The sequence below is a fragment of the Asterias amurensis genome, chromosome 1 (genome assembly GCF_032118995.1).
Source record: "Asterias amurensis chromosome 1, ASM3211899v1".
NCBI lineage: Eukaryota > Metazoa > Echinodermata > Asteroidea > Forcipulatida > Asteriidae > Asterias > Asterias amurensis.
The window spans coordinates 19,329,153-19,353,954 of NC_092648.1; the positions used below are offsets into that span (position 1 = coordinate 19,329,153).

General features: G+C 38.1%; 1 protein-coding gene across 2 annotated transcripts in view; it reads right to left on the reverse strand.

Moving 5' to 3' along the window:
- Positions 1-329: 329 nt before the first annotated feature.
- LOC139952405 (reticulon-1-A-like) overlaps positions 330-24,802 on the reverse strand; it is a 30,231-nt gene continuing 5,758 nt past the window's right edge. For both annotated transcript variants that reach the window (XM_071952691.1, XM_071951897.1), the window contains 6 exons: positions 9,928-10,135; positions 8,252-8,390; positions 6,788-6,857; positions 5,917-5,963; positions 4,290-4,348; positions 330-3,517 (listed from right to left, as the gene is read on the reverse strand). In XM_071952691.1, the coding sequence (XP_071808792.1) occupies positions 3,475-3,517; positions 4,290-4,348; positions 5,917-5,963; positions 6,788-6,857; positions 8,252-8,390; positions 9,928-10,135 (566 nt within the window). In that variant the 3' untranslated portion in view covers positions 330-3,474. The remainder of the gene's footprint in view (positions 3,518-4,289; positions 4,349-5,916; positions 5,964-6,787; positions 6,858-8,251; positions 8,391-9,927; positions 10,136-24,802) is intronic.

A 24,802-nucleotide genomic window follows, 5' to 3' on the forward strand; every position in this document is an offset into this window, starting at 1 on the left:
ATTTTGCGTTCAAGCGAACAACTTGTGAATACCCCCATGTGTAATCCTTATTTACAAGTTCTTTTAGTTTCGTCGTTTTGTTAACTACTTATCTCCTAGAGAAGAGTACTAGCAAGAACACAGGCAGAAAGAAAAGTTTTTGTATAAAAGACAACCGTTAGTTGAATGAAATTCAAAAAAGAAAATCCATCTATAGCACAACCACAATTTCCAGACTTAACCCATGAAGTTAAAGGCTGAATCCAAAAATATGGGCGAAAGCACACTAACATTTCCATCAATAATTTGCACTTTAATAAAGATTTGTTTTTGTACAAGAACCAAATGGCACAATAATCAAGCCTTAATGACTCACTGGAGAAAAAGGAAAAATTAAGAACAATCTTGAATGGTTGATTAACAGCAAAACTTAAAAATTAAACTGCATTAAATGGCAGGCAAGATCTACTTAAATGTGTTGATACAAAATACAGGGTTGGACAAAGAGAGTAATGACATAGTTTCACAAATCTTGTACGACTAACGTCTCTAGAAATCTTTCAAGGGCACTGGTGGATCTAGGGAGGGGGAATGGTGAAGATGATGCCCCCTTCAGAACCTTGGATCTACCCTCTAGACCAAAAGCAAACATTACAAAAAAATCTCCCTCAATTTAGATTTGTCTTACAACTAAGCAAAGACACAATATTGACCACCCTGGCATCCCTTTTTACTTCACAATATGTCACACATCTGGAGGACAAGACTAAACAGTTTTTTTTTTTTTTTTACATCTTAAAGTTACTTTTTTTTACTTTTTTTTTTTACTGCACATAGATTAGAAACAGCCAGCCTAGCTGCCTGCGAGTAAATAGCAATGATACATGCAAAATATGAACATTCAGCAAAATTGAAAGAATTTGTACAAATTTATGATGTCAACCTACTAAGAGAATACACTACAAACTTAGTCAACTAGTGGTCATCTCTTGCACTATTTATCTGGGCTACCATTCTACAAAGTTTCTGCAAAAAAGAAGAAAGAAACCCCTTTTTTGTTCATTTTAAAGAAAAAAAGGAATGCCCGTTGTAAAAAAAACAGAGGGTTCACTCTGAAGAGGTATTGTCATCTAGACTACAGATTCCTAAGTTGATATCTATTTAATATAATCAAATCCAAATCTGATGTATATTCATTTAATATAATGAAGGACAGTTGAAATGAAGGTGTACATTACATTCACACAACACTGGCTGTACATTATACATAGTTGTTTTTAGTTAATCATCTTTATGTTTAAGATTCAAATGAACACCATTTACAGTGACAAGGTACAAAATACAGGCAACAATACTCACTTTACCTTACTTTTTTTTTCTTTCAAAATTTATGTATTTTGTTTCAGTGATAATTAAATTCGTAAGAAAACAAACTGCGTAACCAGCTTACATAAACACTGCACCGTTTTTGCCGTCGTACTGCAATCAGAATAACTAACTTTTAACAATGGACATTCTAAGCGGCGACCATCTTTAAAAGCTGTGTTGAGCTTTCGTCCGTTATTTTTCTGCCGGAATGCACACAACTTTACATGCCAGCACTGGAGCAGCAGTACCATAACCCGGTAATAACTGAGTCTGGTGCCGTCAACTCAATGCTTTGTTAATGCCATAATCATGATTACCCCTTCTGGGAAGACAACAAAGATGGCCGCCACACAGACTCCACTTCTTAATGAGCAACATCCCTTCATCATACCACTGGACTTATTATATCATTACGATATCATTAGTCAAATAATACATCAGTGACACTGATTGTTTTTCCCTTGCATTAACTAAGAACCAGATTTAGCACAAGCCTACTTTTTAATTTTTTTTTAATACTCATTTCTGTTTTTTTTCTTTACATACATTTAAATTTCAAATTTCAAGTTAACTGCACGCACACTCAGTGTCTTAAAGCATTATTAATATTCACAGATTGTCCATACAAGTCCTGACATGAATTCATATTTAACAACTTCTGAATAATATTATTATCATACATTGAGACAGCTGTCACAAAGCCTAGAGATAAGCCGGGATGAAAAAGAGATGGAATACAGCAAGAGATTTTTTTATAAACCATCCCTAAAATGTGCATACAAAGTCATGGCTATAGACACGTATGGCAGTATTAATTAACATGGAACAAGATCGAAGTCAGAGGGAGTTTTAATTCTGACAAACGTTTTTCTTTGTAGTGTAATCTTTTTAGGACCTCACAAATAACTGATATTGAAGAGCAAATAAAAAAAGAAGAAAAAAGAAACCAGTTCCTAGATAAACATGATTTGCTTCGAAGTAACTGTTGTTTGCAAGTTTCCACTGAAAGTTTGCTTCAAACGATTTCTTCACTTAGGATTGAATGGCTGCATGATGGCTGGGCAAGGAACCATTGGGATAAAGGCAAAAGGTTACTGGAGATAGACAAAATCCGTTGTCAGCAGTAACAGACATGCGCCGCTGACATTCCGCAGTGGCTTATTACAAGGAGGTCACAGAGATCATTTTGTTGCCCTAGTCTTGGCCTCGGTGCCTCTTCAAAAGTGTCCTTTAGACTTTCTACTTGGCGTTCCCCTCTCAAAGATGAAATTCAAGCTCATCAAATATTTTGTGAAGTGTTCATGTTTCTTGGTTTCTTTTCCAAAGGCCAAGCAGAGTCATTTGTTCTTTTTTTGTTCATTGTGCATAATCATTGCTACTTGTTCGTGTCTGTACATGTACATGCATAAAGCTGCACATCTTGCAGAGAAACACATGTTAGGACCGAAGTGATTCGATTAAGAATAATCTACCCATAATTTGGCCGACCAAACATCAGCAATATCAGTTATTTGTGAGCGGAGCGCCCTCTATGCAATCTTTATTGTAGTCCAATCCTCTATATACACAAAAACAGAGCATATATAAATTCTGCTTATTACTCATTATTATAACATTATTTTATCAGTGAATTCAATTTCATTTTTTTCAGTATTTGCACTTTTTGAGTAATGGCGGCATCACATTCACAATGCAAATGCAATCCCCCCTCCCACTATATTAAAAACATTCATTCTATAGGTAGCTTAATTATTTCCAGTGAATTGTATTTGCCATAGCAGCGTGATTTCAGACCGACTATATTTGCCCATTTTCAATGCTCAAACCAGTCTTTAGCAAGAAAGATTTAATGCTGCAAGAGTTGTTACATTTTTCTTATCCATACTGGCTTCTGTATTGAACAACGATATCTTTGTCAAAATCAACGTTATACTAAAATGCCTTTCGATTTATTTAGGAGCTGACAATTTTGCTTGGGACCCTGACTTAGAACAGTGAGTAGTGAGTGTAGGGTCTAGAGGTGTACATGCAGCAACCGTCCCCCGTTGTTACATCGCTGTGCATGAAGGTTGATGAAGAGTCAAGCCTGGGGTTCCCTTCCCCTCCCCTTCTCTGAAGAAGATTTCTCTACTCCTCTTTCTTTTTCAGCCATGGGATCTTGGTCTTGATGCTGTGTTGGAAAAGAGGAGGAAAAATATATTTCCTGGTAACTGTAACCTCAAAGACAGATATGACAAAGAAAAAAAAAGGGAACAAAGGAGCAACAATAGAGAGAAGAATGCATTGCACCCAAAACTTTGTACAACTTTGTTTTTAAGTTGCATCCCCTTAAGGTGGTCCCTTGGCTGTCACTTGCTAGATTGTAAACTTGGGTGTGATCGTTGGCCATACGGCAGTTTATAGTTGTATATATTTATCTGGAGGTTGTCGGTTCAAATCCCTCTCTTGTAAATATTTCTTTGTTCAACACCAAATCAATTTAATTTTCTTTGGTTTCTATGGCTTCATGGTGTTGATGATTGATAACATAATTTTTTATATTTACAGGTGTCAAGTTTGTGAACCTTTCTGTTTGAACACTCAGGGGACATGAATGGGTAGTTTGAAAAGAAATTCTGACAACTTTAGAAAGTGCAAACAAAATTAGCGACGTGACATTTCTATCCTAGCGGAGTCTTTCTCAAAGGCTGTGAGTCTTTCTTATGAATCTGTTTATGTTTGTTGTGTTGTCATTTAGCCTTCAAGAAAATACTCTGCAAGGGTCGAAACGCCAGGCCTATAACAACTTCTGGCATTTGTACCATAGGCCATTTTGGTTGGTAAGCAGTTTGCAACAGCGAATTCTATTTTCTCAACTTTAGAATGCGCTTAATTTTTCGGCATGGTAGATCTTCCACATTGTTTTTAGAAAAAGGATGTCAGCGAGAATGTTCTATACTTACGTAGTAAGGACCGTGTTGATCTGGGTTTGTGCCTTACCGACAACATCATCTATCTGCACCTAAACAGGACACAAGACAAAAACATTTGAAAATGTCAGAACAATCGCAATTTTACATTTTAATATTTGTTTCTATGGTGAATATCTTGTACTATAGTTGGCTAAGATAATAATGGGATACGATAATAGTATTACATGATAATAAGTGAATATTATTATAATGTTGACATTTAAAATATCAAAGCCTGCAATTCAGAATAAAATACATATTACTAAGAAAGTATAAAGGTCTGCAATCAAGCAATACACAATGCACATGTGATTTTAAAACAATTACAAAATACATATTTTTCAAAAGCACATTAGCATGCAATCATATGAAATAAATAATTAAATGAGGCCGTATCCGAATGTGCGGATACAGCTACAGCTGGATCGCCGTATCGTCAAGCATTGAAGTACAGGACGCCCTTAGCAACACCCCTAGCAACGGTCGCAGCCGCAGCCACCAATTCGGACACGGCCTGAGATGATAATTGAGTGTCACTGAGTGACGGAAATGACTGCTATACAAGAACAAAAGCCATTGTTATTATTGTTATAAATCTTATTACAACACAATACATGTTACATCTATAAAACTGTGTTCAATTCTTCCCTCAAATTGTAGGTGCTCAAATAATGTGGCCTTGTGTACCCCCATTCCTGTTGTGTATGTGATCTGGGAATCTGGGAATACTTCCTAGGATTTTCAAGGGGGTGGGGTAATTGTACACAAGAGGGAATAATATTAGAGTATAGCAACATTTTGGAAAGGAGTACCTCTGCCACATCCTGTAGGTCATGGTATAACATTTTACAATGGCCTTAAATTATGCAAGAGTAGCCTTTTTGAGATATATTGAACAGCCTATTCTAGATATGAGTACACTATGAGTACACTGTTCAGTCAGGGTGAATCTATCTATGTACACCCAAACCGAGCAGTTCACTTCTACATACGTGTATAGCGTCCAACATAACCAAACAAGGCTAACTCTCTCATAGTTAATGTACATCTGCTCTATGTTCCCAACAACCTTATTTCCCCAAACCCCTTGATGATTTACATGCTAGGGTTAGGGTGAGGGTTAGGGACACACGGGTGTCGGAACATAGGGATGTAACACCCTACACATGTACATGTGTATCCTTATCAAGCTGGCTTTTATTATATCCCCTGTACAATATGCTACAATACAAATGAATACTGATACGCAACAAGGGGTGCCAGACTAGTTTCTTCGTCTTGCTTCACCTCGATTACATTGATTTTAACGGGAAAACAAATATTAATAATGATGATTAGCAGACAGTTTGACTGTGCTACAACCCTCCACTAGGCAGACTGCATCATGTAGCTACAATATCATCCACCTTGTACAGTCACTCTGTCAGACATTATACATGTACCAGATGTGATATTAGAGCATCCATGTACATGTAAGTATTCATGGTGTAGGCTTCCTACTTTAGTTCAAAAGTAGGGAGAATATCATGTCTGTTATGCAATGAGACAGTTTATATAAATATCCGCAGTCAATGCACAGTAAAGCCGTTTGGAACCCTGAAAACAATTCACCATTTACCTGATATTTTTCATACACAATGGGCAGTACGAACAGGTCAATCCAGCCTGAATATACAAAAAAAACAAAGACATAATTAAAATGAGTTATACATCCACTTCAATAAATATCAAATCTTAAACCAGTTTGTGCAAACTTTTTTTTGCTAGCTGCAGGCATGAAGTTTGGTCCTTGGGAAAAAGTAGGAACATTTCATGGAATACAAGGGTTGACATACAAACATGTACATGGTGTAGGCTTTAATAGACTTTTCAGGCTATTTAATCAAACAAATTCTGATTTTTCCAAAGGCAAACAAAATTGTAAACCAGACTTAAAGGCAGTGGACACTATTGGTAATTGTCAAAGACTAGCTTCACAGTTGGTGTATCTCAACATATGCATAAAATAACAAACCTGTGATAATTTGAGCACAATCGGTCGTCAAATTTGCGAGATAATAATGAAAGAAAAAACACCCTTGTCACACGAAGTTGTGTGCTCTCTGATGCTTGATTTCGAGACCTCAAATTCTAAACTTAAGGTCTCGAAATCAAATTCGTGGAAAACTACTTCTTTCTTTATACCAACAACCTCTCCCCCATACTCGTAACCAAGAAAGGTTTTATGATGATAATTATTTTGAGTAATTACCAATAGTGTCCACTGCCTTTAAGTAGGAAGAATATCATGCCTGTAACTGAAAGTTCACCACGCTTAGCACATTTATGGGCTTTGGCCTGAAACTTCCTTTCCTAAATTTAATTATGTGGAAAGATCGGGTATCATTTTTCTCTGTCGTCTGATTCGACACAGCTGGTGATAGAAACATGTACATGTACCAGTGACATTAATTGGGTCATGTGGAGTAATATGATGACATGAAGCTTACAGAGCATGACTAGGGTGAGTCCGTTGAACCAGGCTCCTACGTAGGTCAACAGCCACAGGATGACGGCAAACTGTAAAGACAGAAATATAAAGGGATGGATTTATTATCAGAGATCACATCTTCAGGAAACTAGGCTACTTTTAAGTAGCCTAGTTAAAATTTGACGCAATTTAGCCACTGGCTACAAGTTTAATTTTAATAAACCATCAATAATAATAATAAAACAATTTAAATGAATCAAATAACAATAAAAAGCATTTATGAAGCACATAATATGGGAGTCTCGGGGCAATTTACAATCGAAAAGGGCTGGGGAGGAAGAAATCCACTGGAAAAAAGTAAAGAAAACAAAGTCAAGCAAAGTAGATACAATAAGTGAAAAAAATGTTTTACAAATTGATAACAGAAAATTGCAAAACTAAATAAAAATTAATAGCCACAAGGGTATATAAAACAAAATTAATAAAAATTAAATACAGGTATTTACAGATACAATAGTTAAAAGAGAACAGTATTTTGAGGGCTGAGGTTACCAGCACATTCACTCTAGGCAAAAAATGGTCAGCATCTGGCCCAAAATGTCATAAAATAAGCAATATTGAAACTAAAAACTTACGTTTGAAAAAGAAATGTGGGTACATATAAAAAAAAATAGCAGGAAAGGAGGGGAGAGGTTACTAGCACACATTGCCCTCAAATAAAGTACAACCTAATATTCTTATGTCCACTCTGCACTGTGCTATGAAAACGGCTATTGATAACCAGCGATGCAACCATGCTGGGGAGGCTGGTTCCAAATAGTCAACTAGAGCAGTCCAATTATCGTCGACTAGACAGAGTTATACTTTCCGTGTAATCAAGCTTTTTGGGGCAAAATGATGGTGCATTTAAAAAAAAAATTGTACTCCCAAAGTATTGCAAATCGAACATGTCTCTACACAGAAAAGTTCCTCAGGGGAGCCTACTTGATTAAATAAGACACACTTTGAATAATAAAATAAAAAAATGGCTGCTTTTCACGGAGCTGTGGTCAACAATAGTCCTTCTGCATATTTGGCCCAAGACAGATTTAGGTTGACACTAGCAGTGATTGATCCATCTGTGATGAAAGACACAGGCCAAGTTCGCACAAGGACCATCATTGACCATAGTTTGAGTAACATTGCCCGAACTCTGTCAAGTCGACTATTGGTTGGACTGAGCTAGTCAACTACTTGGAACCAACCTACCACACTGGGCATGGTTGCATCACTAGTTACCAACAGCTGTTTTTATAGCACAGCGCAGAGTGGACCAGTTATAACAAAATGATAACGTGTGTTAAGTCGAAAGTTGTATTGATGACATGACTACAGTCGTACACACTACAACTTCTGTGCGCATGCCCTATGTACGTCACTAAACATTGATCCTTACGGAACTTGACCACAGCTGTACTATTATTTCTACCACTATTTAACATACCTTGATGGAGTCCACAAAGTCCTCGACCAGCAGGAGGTGTCTGAGGCAGCCACTGTGGGCATTGATCTTCTCAATCACCTTGTCAGTGTACTTCTCTACTTGTTCCTTGGACAATGTAATGTCGCAATCTAGGTGGGCCCTGCAACAGAAAACACACACACAAAAATATGAATCTTTAATTACCAGTTGTACAAACCACTACAGAGAGTTAGACCACTAGTAAGAATGTAAGTAACTGAGACCTTGGCCTTTGGTTGCCCGTGTCTTAGCCTTGGTGCCCCTTCGCTCGGCCACAGCGGCCAGTCTATCCAGGACCGCTGGGATGGGCTCATCACTTGAACAGATTCTCGTTCAGGAAGTACGTCATGCGTACAGTGCATAGAAATATGGCGCATTGTTGAGTGTGATGCATGATGGGACTGCGCATTATTAAACCAATGAGCGTGCCTGATGTTTGCCCATCCCAGCGCCTTTGGTTAAAGCAAGGCGCTGGGGACGAGCGATTGGTGCCCCTTCAAAAGTTTCCCATCAACTTAAAGTTTTTTCAATGGACGTGCCCTCTCCGAATGATAAACGGCCTTGCACTCTAAAAGATGAAATTCCAGGCCTGTGACACTAAGAAAGCATTGTTACGTTTTAACTAATTATAGACCACAAAACCCAAATAGCGCCCTCACTAAGGTTAATGAAGACCTATCATTGGTCGAGAGCTGTGCATGGTGGTACACGCAGGCATGTTTCCAATGTTTGACCTCAGCGATGTTGGCCAATGCAAGGAGTCTTTTACCAACCTCGTTCCCAGGGGTGATCGATCTCGCGGCGCCATTTTTTCCCATCATGCCTTGCTCGATCATAACCCCTGGAATTTGAAAATTAAAATGTGCTATATTCTAGCATCATTTAAATGAGCGTATATTTTCAATCTTTTCTACGCTCGCACACATATCTTTGTCTTAAAGAATGTTTTTGTTTTTGTTTAAAAAAAAAAACGTGTTTGTGTCATAAAAAAGGTGGGCGTGATCAACATGCAAAGATCTTAAAACTACGCGCGCACGCACTTGAAATCTAATGCATAACCAGTTTCATGAGCCAATCAGCATTGTTTCTCAGTACATGCCTCCCAGGGGTTAGTGACGAGAGGTATCGATACGGCGGGCTGCCCAGGGTAGCGAGGCTGGTCTTTTACATCTTCAAGAAATGGATGGTCCATATTCACCGATCTCTATGGTCACAAATCAGCTGAGCACAGGGTTACCAGCCAGAAATGGTGATGCAAAGATCCCTTTTCAATGGGAACTTGAACTGGCCACCTCCGGATTAATCTACCAAGTCAGTTTCCCTTGTGGTGTATGACTTGAACATTGTAACTTATACACAAGAAAAGAATTGGGTTTGTGTAAACATACCGAATACAATGTAGTTTAGCAATGTGTGAAATTTCTGCAGTCTCCCACACACATGTCGTGCAGGGGCTACTGTTGTTGATGCAATGCATTTTTACACAATTTACATTCACCTCGAAATAACCCACAGCACCCAAAGTAATTGTCGATGTGCCATGTGCTTCTGCTGTGAAGCCCTTTGCCCTGTGCGAATTGCTGTGCCCCTTCAAGAACAAAACTCAGGCTGGAATAACATAATGTTCCAACTGTGACGAGCATAAACCTTCCACTTACTTGAATGGGTTTCCTTCTCCAGTCTTCTGTACAGCCTGCATGACGGTCTTGTAGATGCGGAAACTGATGGTAACCGTCATGACGGCCAGGAGAAGATACGCCACCACGCTGATGAAGGAGCAGAGGCTGAGGGCAAGCAGCACCAGAAAGACGCTGCCGAATACAACCCCGGACTTCTTGGGATCTCTCCAGTAAACCAGCTCAACCACTGTAAAAAAACAAGCACAGTCGCAGGGTTAGAAATAGATTCTTTATGCGCTCTGCCCACCTCTCATAATTTGTTTAAAGGATACATTTTGAATGAAACTGTTTTGATGCGCCTAAGCTAGACTTGACATGTTTCTACTCTGGGCATTTGTAATAACATGTACTTCATGTTACTTCACAACCACGGCAAGCTATATGAAAAACAGACCCCTTGCATTGGACGCCTTAGCTCAGGTCAGACGATGGAAATGTGCATGTGTGTACGCATCACGCACAGCTCTCAGCCAATGACGGTCTTCATTGACCTCAGTGAGGGCGCTGTGTTGCGCTTGTGACATCATATGCAAGGGGTGTATGTGATACATGAAGTGTCATTATCTATGTGCAACAAGGTTTATTCTATTCCTACCACAAGTGCATCTCTATGTACATTATCTACATACATGTATTAGGTGTTGAATGCTGGAAAGAACAAACCATACTGTACATGTATGATGTATTCACGGATGTAAAGCATGTATTGAATTGAGTATAAATAATGCTAAGAATGTTGTGTTTATACACATTGACATACATTTGATTGCATCCGATATTTCTTCAACGTTATGCATCAAGGGAATGCGAGAATTCTTTTGAAAGAAATCTTGACCAATCCTGTATAAAATCAGGCTCGACCTGACATGATGTACATGTAACTTCGTAAGTAACTTAATGTTATTCGATTTCTGACTCATTTGCTAACAAACGATTATGCTCAAACAATCTGGGCTCAACCTACTTTCCCATTTCTATATTTTGATTAATTTTCAAATTGTGAATTCTGAAAGACATGCCTCGAGTATTGAACTGGCCCTTCACATTGTCAACATCTTGACAGAATGTGATGCAGGAGTGGCTGAGGGAGCACTCTAGATATTGTTATATACTATTAGTCTGATTGTCTCTGAATAAGCTAGCCCCAAGATACAGCTGTACAGCCTTTTTATATGCGTTGCAGATTTGCATAAAATAAGACTGTCGGATTCAGAGGTAATTTTGTCTGGCAACCATAGTGCCACCAATTTCACAAACAGCTAACGATTGTTCTTCAAATATTATGTACTACTCTAAATTGCTAAACAAGTGTGATAAGACAATCGTAACAGCTCATCTTAAGATGAATCTTAGTGTTTTGTGAAACCGAGGCTGGGCCCAATTCCATTGAGCTGCTTAAGCACAAAATAGTAGCTAAGCACGTAACTAAATTATGCTTACCAGAATATGGTCACTAATAGCTAAAATTACAGCTCTGAGAAATTGGGCCTTGCACATCACCGCTGGGTACAATTTACAAAATGGACACGGTGCAGTTTATAACAACAAAACACTGGAAGCAAAACCTACAGCTTGTGTGCAATTTGATATCATGACAAAATAAGCAAACAATCGATTATATAACAAGCATACGTACAAATAAATATTAATATTATGTCAGTCCAACAATTGTCACAAAAATTAGTATTTTACAAAACATCAAAGTCAAGAAGTATATCATACTGGAACAAAAAAGAAAACTACCCACAAGTATTAACACATGGAGAGAAAAAGGTGTTAAAACTGCTGAAGAGAAAAAGTTCAAAGTTGTGTTCATAGATAATAATGGATGTATGTGGTTTCGTTCATTGGCCAGTCCTGTGCCAATGCTCTTTTCAGGGATAATTTAACACAATAATTTTTGCATGGCCCAATATTGAGCTCTGCAAATACCTTGTCTAATAAAATATAGAAATATTTAAAACTTGAGGTACCTCAAATAATTATTCAAAACAATTCATTTACATAAATCATGGAGGAAGAAAATTCTCCATGCACAAGTAAACATGTATAACAAAACACTAAAGGTATTGTACAGGATTGTATTTACAATCCTGTTTATTTAAATAAACAAATATTTTTGTTTAATTTTAGTCTGAAGAAAGCTCACTAATTTTGAAGTTCGTATCCTGTATTTTTTCTGCAAATGTTTCCCTCTGAAATGAAGCAATATTTAAGAAAACATTGTCTGAAAACCTTTAAAAACACAACAGGTGATTTCGGTTGTTACAACCAAACTTAAGAACAATCGTACGCTGAAAATTGTGCGTGGTTTTTCACTGTTTTCTCCCGACTCACAAAACAGATTAAGTCCAAATGTTTAAAGGTTTGGTATGGCTGATCACTTAACATGAACATTGTCTGCGACTGTTTTGCCAACTAAACCAACCTTCAGGTATCAAAGCATGTGTGCTTACATGATTAAAATTGGGCATGGTTTTTCTCCGGATTCGCACTGAAAAGAGATTAGGTCCAAACAGTTTCAGGTTTCAGGACTGTTTTCGTCAACTCTACCAACCAGTACTTTTAGGTATCAAAAGGTTGTACACACATGTTTAACCTCAAGGTAACTGGCATAACATTGTGAGGAAAGCCTACATGTTTTGACAACAGATGTGATGTATACGTGCTGAAAAGCATGACAGCAATATTTGTGTCAAATGGGACAAGAACAAAGACCTTGGTTGTAAAAGCACAAAAGGAAAACATGCAAGAAATGAGGTCGTAATGATTGAGTTAAAGGGAAGGTATACTTTTGATAATTAATGGCAATGAACAAATTTGGTTAGAAGCCTAGAGCAGTTTTCGATGGTATAAAGCATTTGAAGACAGTTAACTTTAAAAAGATAGCAGTGTTTATGACCCAAAGTTTGTAACCTGTAAAGCGTTTCTGTCAGCCACGTTTCGCAGATTATGTATTTCTATTGCAGATTATTTCAGTGTGGACATAACCCATTCGTATTTTTGGCGATATCTAAAAAATGCCACCACTTTTTGAAATGAAATGTTGGTTTTATTGAATACATCAACGTAGTATCAAACCAATCAAACAGTTCTAAAAAACCAATGGAATGCTTCGCCTTTAATCATCAAACCACAGGCTTGTAACCAGCCAGGTTTCATGGGATTCTCACACTATATGACCATGAGCTAGAATTCACCTACATGTACTACCACAGGAGACAGAAGCTGGTTAATGATTACACTTCCAGAAATCCTCATTATTGTTTGGATTATTCCAGGCCAGACAGACAGAAACATAAACTATTTAACAGATGATCAATTATTGATATAAATGTTTAGACACCAATCATTGTTCAAACACCAGAGGATCATCCTGGGGACCTTGATAAATCTGCTGGTAGAATCAGCTTCCTTTGTCCCGTGACAATTATATTTTGACCACTTTACTTTACTCGCAGAATTAAATTTTTTGAATTTCCAGTTTTGTGTGAGAATATCGTTGACACACTGAAACCATAACTTAAATCCAAGTAAAGACAATCAAGTTTCTCATAAAAATTAAAATGCACCAGGATTTCTTTTTCGCTTTGGAGGAAATGTTGTTTGTGTTCAGCGTGAATCGCCAAACCTTGGGCTGCAAGGCACAGCTGATAAATGGCCAGTGAATGGATTGGGCTTCTAATCAACAATATCTGGCAATATGTAACAGAAAAAGAACAACCTCCAACCAAAAAACCTTCAGACAAACCCCCCAAGGAAAAATCCTTGTGACTGATTATAGCACTATTTTTTCTTCCACCCAAATCAATACAACTTTTGAGGGGTAGTTGTGGAACTAGTCTTTTGTCATGTTTGCATAACAGCCTCATGTCAATGGGTTATGTGGGAGTAAAAACAGTAAAAATGCCCTATAGCTCAGTATATAGTAGTCAGCTCATGAATTTCCAGCCTCATCATCAATGACTGACCAAATGCATGAAACAAACACACAAACCCAAGGCATGGACAAAATGCATGGACCAACGGCATGACCAAAGGCACAGACTAAAGGTAGAACCAAATAAAAGGCATCCAAGGTCGGACCAAAGACATGAACCAAAGGCACAAACCAAAGGCATTTAGTACCAAAGGCATGAACCAAAACTATGGACCAAAGGCACAAATAAATGGCATGAATCAAAGGCCAGACCCAAAGGCACAAACCAAAGGCATGAACCAAAGGCACAAACCAAAGGCATGAACCAAAGGCACAAACCAAAGGCAAACCAAACGCACAAACCAAAGACATGAACCAAAGGCATGAATCAAAGGCCAGACCCAAAGGCACAAACCAAAGGCATGAACCAAAGGCACAAACCAAAGGCATGAACCAAAGGCATGAATCAAAGGCCAGACCCAAAGGCACAAACCAAAGGCATGAACCAAAGGCACAAACCAAAGGCATGAAACAAAGGCAAACCAAAGGCATAAACCAAAGACATGAACCAAAGGCATGAACCGAAGGCATGAATCGAAGGCACGAACCAAAGGCATGGACCAAAAGCACGAACCAAAGGCATAAACCAAAGGCACGAACCAAAGGCATGAACCGAAGGCAAACCAAACGCATAAACCAAAGGCACGAACCAAAGGCATGAACCGAAGGCACGAACCAAAGGCATGAACCAAAGGCAAACCAAACGCATAAACCAAATGCATAAACCAAATGCATAAACCAAAGGCATGAACCAAAGGCATAAACCGAAGGCACGAACCAAAGGCGTTTAAACATGTTCCTTTTCAATATGTAAGTCCTACCATACATGATAGAACAGAAGACACAAACAACAGAGTTTTTTTTAATGAGGTATTTTTAAACAACAATTAAAGCAATGGTCCTTGCTCTCTGATTAAAGCGAGTCAACAGTCTATATGGAACCCACTCACTGTGGTAACAGCAAGCGAGTGTCGAAGCTACGCTGTAAATCAACTTGATTATTACGGCGTAGGGGCACAATTCATGAAACACTTGACCGAAATGAGTTCAGCCGCGGGTCTCTCCAGGTCTCTCGCCACTGCAATTTAATGGATAGGATAACAAACAAAAATTTAAATGCAGCTCAGACAGAGCATGGAGGTAGAACCTCCATGGACAGAGCATCTTCCCTCTACATGTCTTAGACTACAGACTGACAGAGAAGAGGCTGGCAGCACAAACAACAACAGCAGGATGTGTCTCATCATAGATCATTGCTCACAATCACACACACACTGATAAACACTTGTAAACAGTGGATACCGGAGCTCTTCTAAATAGTCCTTAATTACTTCCACAGATAGTGCTTTGTGGAGTCCAGTCAAAACATGTGCACTGAAGAAACAATAAACAGTGCTGTGCTTTCTTAACCCAAGGAACACATTCGTAAATGATGTACATGTACTTCATGAGCTGACTGACAAACCATGAACGAACATCGTTATGAGGAAGCAAACATGAGCTTACAAAACAATTATCCCACATACAGGTATTCAATCTTTTGCTGTTGAACATGAAGGCTTTGCATGGTCAATGTGGGTACCGAACCAGTAAGAAAAGACGGATTGCATTGTGCACATGAGGTCACAAATCCAGCAAGACGTTCTAAATGGCACCCCCCATCTTTAATGATTTCAAAAGAAAAAAATTCCATTCCATTATCTTTGTTCAGAGAGGACTCAGAAAATTTGTGACTATTGCAATCCAATTATCTCTGCATATTGTTTACAAAATAGTAACCTTGTACATTCTAGGGCCTTTCTGGCAGGCAAGATATAACACGAGTGTTTTGCAGACCTGGAATTACACAGAGCTCATGTCAATGAAGATTGCGAATTGAAAAACATTCAGTGAAGATCGTAGGGGAACTTGTTATGTTACTGCAATTCACCTACAGTATCTCTGCATATATGGAGATAGTTGTTTACAATAGAGTAGCTTTTCTGGTAGGCAAGATATAACACTATTCAAATGGAATTTTGTTTTACATTTGTCCAACATTAAACCCTAAAAGTTTGTTTACAAAACAAATGCATATATTTATTGACTTTCTTAGGATTAATTGCCAAAACTATACAACATGGGATCACATCTTACAAGACAGCATTTTTTCTGCAGAAAAGTTACTCAAGCATTGAGAAACTTAGAGAAGAAGGCTCCCTTTTAGGGGCGGGGTGGGTTCCCCTAATCTCTTGAAAACCATTTTAAAATACTTGAGCATGTAATAAAAAATAGAAAAAAATATTTCAGGTTTAAAAAAGTCATGTTTAATCCTTTAAATTATTTAAAAAAACATTGCAGCCACCCTTTAACCAATCATGGTTGGTCACTAACGCAATACCACTCTTGTGAGAAATGGCTTTGCAAGGACTGTGCAGTGAATAACTAAATTTGCAACAAAAGCTATGTATGTCAAGGTTCCCTTCTCAAGGGTTTACTTAAAACACATTGTCAAGGATGAAGGAACGTGGTGCACGAGTTGGATACTTCTGATGATGATGTAAATGTATCCACTTCTTGTTTTTTTTTTTCCAGCCCTGACAATTTGTTATGAGACTTGTGCATTTTTGAACACACATTTTACTATTCATCAAAATGTTACAACTTGTACATGAACACTTTTAACATTAATTTGGGAAAGAGACACAGTTTAGTCATCAATTACTACATCAAGGTGAAGTGAAGTTACATACAAGATTAAACTACATGTTACAATTTGCAGCTAGGGGTGTGGTTTGTGACTTTGACAGCCATGTTAAAATCAGAAATCGTCACTGATTTATTTACATCTCTTGAACATTTTTTAACTTGGACAGTCTTTATTATGCTCAAGAAATGGAAATTATTCTGTAATTTGTGTGTTAAAAGTTTCTTTTCATTTCTGAAAGAATTCCCTGCAATATATTTGATAGTTTGTAAAATTCGCCATCTTGAAACCAACCCAGCAACTCGGTAACAGTTTGGTCGGCAAAGCTGCACCAAAGCAGCTACATGTAAACCCTACATCCTTTACCATCGAAAAAGGCTCAAACCAGGTTCGAGTGAGGTCACCACCGGTGGGAATCACCAAAAACGCACCCCTAGCTGTTCTTATCTACTACAGTTAGTATAGTTTTGTGTAATAATTTACAGCACATTGTGTAATGTACATAGTTAGTGCAAACTACTTCATGCAGCATTGATTACGGCACCAGAAACATTTACCATCAGCACATCCTGATAAGATGATGAGATTGGTTCGGGATGCAGGAGGATGGAAGGAGGCAGGAAAGAGGAGGAGAAATCAGGGAGAAATAAATACATACAAGTGTTAAATGAATGAGGAAAAATTAAAATCACGTAATGTTCACCCAAAGAAAAAAAAACATGCACCAAAAAGACCCAATTCCAGCCTTGAAAATTAAACTTAAGGTACTGCACAAAATAACACTCAACTTTCAAACCCATCTCAAAATTAGAAGTATTTATGAAGGCCTACATGGCCTACATGTTTAAGACTAAGTGTTTTCATAGTAACCTTAATTAAGGCTTGTAAAAGCATCCTACATGTACGCCAGGGTGTTAATATTCTTATCCCATAAAAAGATGTACCTGGCTTTGTAAAAAAAAAACAAATTTTTATAAAAAAATCACACCAACATTCATTACAAGTACATATGGATATTATACACAGATCAACACTGAAATTTTCAAAAAGAATTTGTACTCCTTGCTACACCAACACAGTGAACATCTGGGCCTTGTTTGGTCGTCACTGGTAAAGCCTCTTTAAATGCATATTTAGGGTGGGATTCAACCCAATGGAATTGCCATGCATGACTAATAGCATGCCTGTATGATGCAGTCCGCTGGAATTCGACTGATGGAAGTAATTTTGAAAAGTGGCCACAGATAAGAAAGGCTGGTAGATGTTACTACAGTTTCTCCGACATGTCCATCTCTTAGTAAATGGCTCTATGGCCAATGATTATTCCATGATTATTCCAAGGAGCAACCTTGGAGTCTACTATAATATTGTACATAGTCTGATGAGGCATAATGCAGGGGAATTGTTACCATGGCAACCGGAAACCCAAACCTGCAATGTCTTTTTCCAATAGGCTGAAAATGCAACAGCCATTATGTCTCCCTCCCCCCCCCCCCCCACTCCCGAATCCCAGACTAAGATGTTTGTCAACAACTCATGATTGCTAGCTTTTGGAAACGATCTCATTGAGGGTCTGTCATCATCTACGCGTAGTACATGACTTACATGATCTACATGTAAACAACATCCCAGTACATTTTGTGACTACCAAGTTTCCTCAAAACACCCAGTATTTATTTATATAGGACTGTACATTTTAGAGCTGAATCAGAATGCATTTCTTGCAGGTGTGAAAACAAACTTGCATACCTTATTCAAACAATGATAAAAACAAAATGTCTACTTTACTTTTTGAATACAATGCAGTGTGATGGGTAGAATATTGACCAGTATATTTTGTCATTGATCCACAACCTTGAGCAGTTTGTTACGTGTACACAGGACCTGAAACAATACATTCCTACCAACGAGCAAGCTTTAGAATTTTGCAATGCCCATGTACACAAAATTTAGCCTCCCCGCCATTGCATTCAGCGCACTCTGAAAACCGTGATCATTCTAGCTGTATAATGACCTGAAGAATTCTAAAGACAAACAAAATTTCAGGTCGACATAAATCCCGTCTAATTAAGGATTTTCGATTCTCTCCCATCATCATCCCAGTAGTGTTCATTGTGTGCGTAGGACCCAATCAATATCTGTGTGTAATTGCCATGCAGTGTGTCTACTCATACTGTGGTCTACTTAATCATTTAGAGAGTGGCAATGGCATCCACTGTGGTTAAACCAAAAGCACTAGTATGCTCATTATGATTCGGCCAACCTCTGTACTATAAGGCTGCTTGCATACACAGCAAGCAATTGCCGTGCGAGATCGCTGTAGTAATGGTCACTTGGGTACATATAACCTTTGCACGACAACGCAAGAAGCAAGCAGTTGTTGTACGGGCTAGCTATATAGTAATATAAACTTATGTAGAGCAAATCTCGTTACCTCCTCTTCTACGTGGCATAATTTTACACGATAAGTAAGTCAGTCCCTGTAATGCACAGACAGCCTCTGAGTGTTCAGCAGCGGCTGGTCCCCATTGCAGAGACCCAGGGTATCAATATCAAAGGCCCCTTTTGAATGGGTACCATTGAAGTAATTCAATGTCAGGTAACAAAAAACGTTCTCACGTTACTTGCCTCTCTGTGCACCCTTTGCAATATTTGATAAGAGACGTTTTTAGCTTTTTCCTTGAAACGCCCTCACCCCTATTGAAAAAGATCCAGTTGAGTTATTCAAAGAATGAAACTTGAGGTGTGTGCAGGATTGTGTAAATTTGGGTCAATATCTTACTTCATTGCAATCTTAGTCTATGCAATAAAGTGTTTTGTTGGAACTAGAACGCCTATAAGTTATAACCTACAATATGAAAACAGTTTGTTTAATTTTCAACCTGTTTTTTGTTTTCCCTTCAAAAATTGCTGGACAAAACTGTTAGCCCCTGTAGACAAATCAGAAGATAGCTACATTTAAAAGCAAACAAGCATGAGACAGACCATTTAATATATTGAGTGGCCTTTGATGTTCGTTTCCCTCCGCCCATGACCTACATCGTTATCACCACATTGATATTATCATTGATCATACCAACATTGACAATAGGTCTACAAAATATGCCACAAATTCAGTCTCAGCTAACAGCAGTGACAGATTTTTCCCCGAGTGGGTGTGGCAATTAGTGGTTCGTCGCAGAGACATTGTCATTTGAGTAACACGTTAAAGCTTGCCTCAGACTAGAGCTTGTGGACTGTCTCCCGTTCCATTATTCAGGAAGTCACAATGACTCATTGTTAACAGCTCATTGTTTTATCTTTTTTTACTCACTCTGGATGTTTCCTTATTGATTTGGACGGCTCACTCCATTAACCCAGTGACTAATGAATCCTCTATGTGTACATATGTACATGGTATACGTACATGTACACGTTATATGCAATTTGTACAATAAATTTGTACATTAAATTTGTTTGTTTGTATGCTTTGCCAGATATTGACAGATGTTTGACTGAATTCTTACATAAATCATGGAATAATCTCTCACAGAAGCAGTGGTTGCTCTGAAGCGAACCGGTGGGTTTGCTTTCAATATTTGGACTACACATACACTGATTAAGAGAGTGAACTCTTTACACGTTGATGCAAGACTTATTTAAAGGCAGTGGACACTATTGGTAATTACCCAAAATAACTAGCATAAAACCTTACTTGGTAACGAGTAATGGGGAGAGGTTGATAGTATAAAACATTGTGAGAAACGGCTCCCTCTGAACTGAGGTAGTTTTCGAGAAAGAAGTAATTTTCCACCAATTTGATTTCGAGACCTCAAGTTTAGAATTTAGGTCTCGAAATCAAGCATCTGAAAGCACACAACTTCGTGTGACAAGGGTGTTTTTTTTTTATTTCCTCGCAACTTTGACGACCAATTGAGCTCAAATTTTCACAGGTATGTTATTTTTAATATTTTATGCATATGTTTAGATACACCAAGTGACAAGACTGGTCTTTGACAATTACCAATAGTGTCCAATGTCTTTTATGTTGTTTACAGTACAATGTACATCTGAACCAAACGTACAGAACCCTTCATCACAAATAATTTCAAGGCTAACATTGTAAGTAAAATATGTACCACCAGACTTTATCTTCTACATTCAAATTACTGTTTCTCCCATCTATCATGGACATTCCCCCAAAAGCAAGCCACAATTTATGCTTAAATACACAGCTGAACAAGTTTCATTCATGTTTTTAATTTCTCCAAATAAGGATGTTGATTTAACTACAAGTATTTCAATATATCAAGTGTGGTAGGATTTAATTCGCAAACACTAGTGCAAGAAGAATGCATCCCAGAGTCCATAGGAGCTATGTAAATGACCTACAACGAACTGGTCTATTGTGATAAATAAAACATGGATTAAAAAGAAACCCTGTATTGTTTTACTAAGAGACAATGAAAACATTAATTAATCAATAAAAACATTCAGCAGAGTGAATGTCTCATAAGACTGCTTTTGCAAGGACAAATCTTGCCCGGCAAAACAATAGCCTTGTTTAACCAGCCATATTGCCATGAAAACTAACCGACTAGTCTACTTCAGCTAGTTTAAATTCAACGAGCACAAGAATTGTCTGCTTAACAGCTCATCCAGAATCAGGCCTCAGTGTTTGGATAAGGAAATCCACTGAATTTCATTCATCTCGACCTCTCACAGCTCGCTGAGACGACTACTTAAATAAAAGCTTGTTTTCCCCCTTATATTAAATTCCCAGAAGACTTGCCACAAATTGACTGAGGCCATGACAAGGGCTGGCCCCTTGTATACTCTATAGCCTTGCATCCTTACAGTTTCATCATAGTGTGTGCAATCAGGGAAAATAACGTGGGTTGTTTTGTGCACGGGCAGGTTTTTAAAAATGCAAGCCACATACATGTAAACATTGCCCTGTATTCTAGCCTACAGTCATAAAAAAAACCTACTGAGATTTTTGGTATATTGCAGGAGTAAAAATATTGTAAAGTCTCTTTTCAAGCAGAAAAGAAAAAATTGTATATATTATTTGAACTATGTGACAGATGAAAGCCTGGTTTGTACAGATAATTCAAAGATATTGAAAAAATAGGGACACCACCAACATAGAGCTAGATAGTTGGTAGAGTACCAGCACGTTAATCGAGAGGGCGTTGGTTCGAATCCCACTCTAGTCAATTCTTTGCGAAACATTTGCTGTGTAAACAGCCCTGTGACTTAAAAATTGGCTTCGCATTTGCAGGCAAATTGAATACGGAATATGAAGAAAGAATTAGGTAAATCTTGTTGTACTAGATAACAAAGAAACAAAAAAAACAAATACTTTTCATTGTCAAGAGACATCCATGAATTTTAATCAGATTGGCACTACATTTAGTTCCGGAATCAGCCCCAGCATTTATGGGCTACATTTTTCCGGAATGACCATTTTTTTCGCCAGCGGCATTTTGTACATCTCGCAGCTGGAGAGTATCACTTATAGAACTAACCCCAAATGACAAGCGGAATTCTTGACCAGTAATTTGAAGTTCTTCTCCGGGCAAAGAAGTATGACAATCGATATTATATTCATCAATATCGCTAGTTCAAAATAGAAACTGTGAAGAATTCCCTGTTTAGGAGAGCCAGACATGGAATTTGACTTATTTCAATACAAATAGAATTTAAAATTTATCACTTGTGGTTTGTCACTTGATATTTATTTTTTAAATCAACAACAGCAATGTCAGAATGTAGGCCTTTGACAAAACACTCAATGATTGTTAAACAAATGTAATTCTTCCCAAATAAAGATATTGACAAAATAGGAAGACCTCCAAATCTCCAATAAGGGCTATAGCTCAGTTAAAAGAGAACCGCAGGTCAATGTGGAGGTCACAGGTTCAGGTCTCTCTCTAGTCAACTTTGTCTTTGTTCAACCCCCCAAATCCATTTCCCTAGAGTTACAGATGGCAACCGAGCGCCTTTGTAATGTACTTGTACAGTACATGGTATGGTTTAAAAGTATGTCACATTTGCACTAAGAGTAGCAAGTCTGTTTTTCATTTTTTTGGGTCATTAATTATCCCGATGGGTGTGGGATACATGATGCAAAAAATGATGCAATTTACAATACAAAATTTCTAATAAAGCTTATACTGCTGGCACCGAGGAGTCGGTAAGTCTACCGATCATTTTACCCGACGACAACTAAATGTACCGTTGCTATTTTTTCTCAACTCTGTGTAAACCTTCCTGTGTGAACGCCCGAGGGATGCGCTCAATAACTGTCGTGTGATATTTATTGAAATAAAAAACAACAAGCCTGTTTATATTTGTTGATGTTAGTGGGTTGGGTAGTGATCATTGGGAAGATGATTCAATTATGTACTCCTGGTGCTGGTGTACGGGGGCCCAGGCTGGTATGTCGGCTTTTTGGTCACAGCTTTTTTTCTGTGTCTTGTAGTCGTGATTGGGAAAAGAATGTTGTGTGTGTACGGTAAATCATCTATGAAAACAAATAAGATGTCCATTGAGATGAGATTCCATCAGTCCATAGACGCAATGGAAGATTGGTTAAAACTATGTAATTTCTATCAAAAGGCCTTTGTCCCTGCATGGTCAAAAGTTTCACACGGACTACAATGAAATTGGCCTTGCCCTCTCAAAATTGGAATTTAACGGTTTCAAAATAACAGTGTGTGCCGTGCCTGCTGTGCCCTCTACACTATACCACTTCATGTGACATGCACTATTACCCATGGACAATACATCATGTAATGTGGCAGTGATAGTCACATCTAATCTTTGTCATGTTTACCTTACTTATATCACCCAGCTCACACCAACCTAATTATGCATCTCTTGTTATGATCGTGATATGAGCTAATGTTTTCTGAAATAACTAGACTGAATTGAGCGGATGGTGCAGCACTAGACTCAACTTCCTTGAGAGAAACCCTCACAGTATCCTGCACAGGGTACAAGATACATGACTTACAATTGTGATAAACCCTTTAGAGACCATAGCAGCCACAAGCGCCTTGTACCAAAAATGTCCCCTAAGGTTTGACCTACATGTACTTCCATTCACAGAAAGAGGTCAAAGTACAGGTCATGTCCTCGTATGAACTTTTCCCAATGTACATCTGTACATGTAGAAAAACAAAGTATGTATCTCAATTTCTTAAAACACACAACTTAATTTTCTGTTCCATGTTATTTCTGTTGACATTTTTACTGACAAAATTTGATTTTAAAGAAATGAAAAGTACCAGCAATTTCTGAGTGTTTTGTGATGATAATACAGATGCAGAAATTATTATGAATGTCTAGTAACAAGTTAATTTCAACACACCTTGATCGTGCCAAGTGTGTCATGATATGTGTGTCCTTTTAAAGCAAGACACAACTATTTTTACTTCATCATTCAGATAGGATGACGCAAGAAGGGTGTTGGCCCAGTGTTTCTGGCAGTGGCTACTGAGTGTCCCACAGCACCGCGTAAACCCTTTCAAGAAATTAGGTGCTACGATAAATGTTCTCATAATTCTTTCAAAACCGTGAAACCTGCTATCAAATGCGCTTAGCCAAGACTCAAACATTATTCCTATCTCGGAAGTGAAAGCTACCCAGCGGATGCCTCAACCTCCATGCCTGAACACAGTAAGACGGTCGCAATGTACAGTGACTCATGAAACGAATTAAATATGTGAAAAGGAGCTCAACTGCCATGAGATGGTGCATACTTGTTCTCTACACTGGGTACAAATAGCCATGAGTCAGTCTCGGTTATAACCATAGAGCTACACCGTAAAGCAAGATCTGATAGACCCTGCCGCTGACTTGTCATGAGTCCGTTGCTAACATAGTGCTTACTACGCAATTTTTTAAACATCTGTTACATGAGGGTCATGCTACAGCTGTGAAGGTTTAAACCAATTATGTGAAGCCATGGTGAAACACAACGAGGTAAAAAGTGAACAATTATGTCCTTGAAAATAATGTCAAATGTATAATGAATAGGGTAGGTGGCCTTAGCTTTCGATCCAATCCGGAACCTTCTTCAGAGGCATAAAACAAGTACAAACAAATACATATCCATTTATACATAAAATGCATTATACACACCAAGTTTATGTACTAGATGTAATGTACTAGCCTACATGAATGTTGCAAAGACTGCCAAT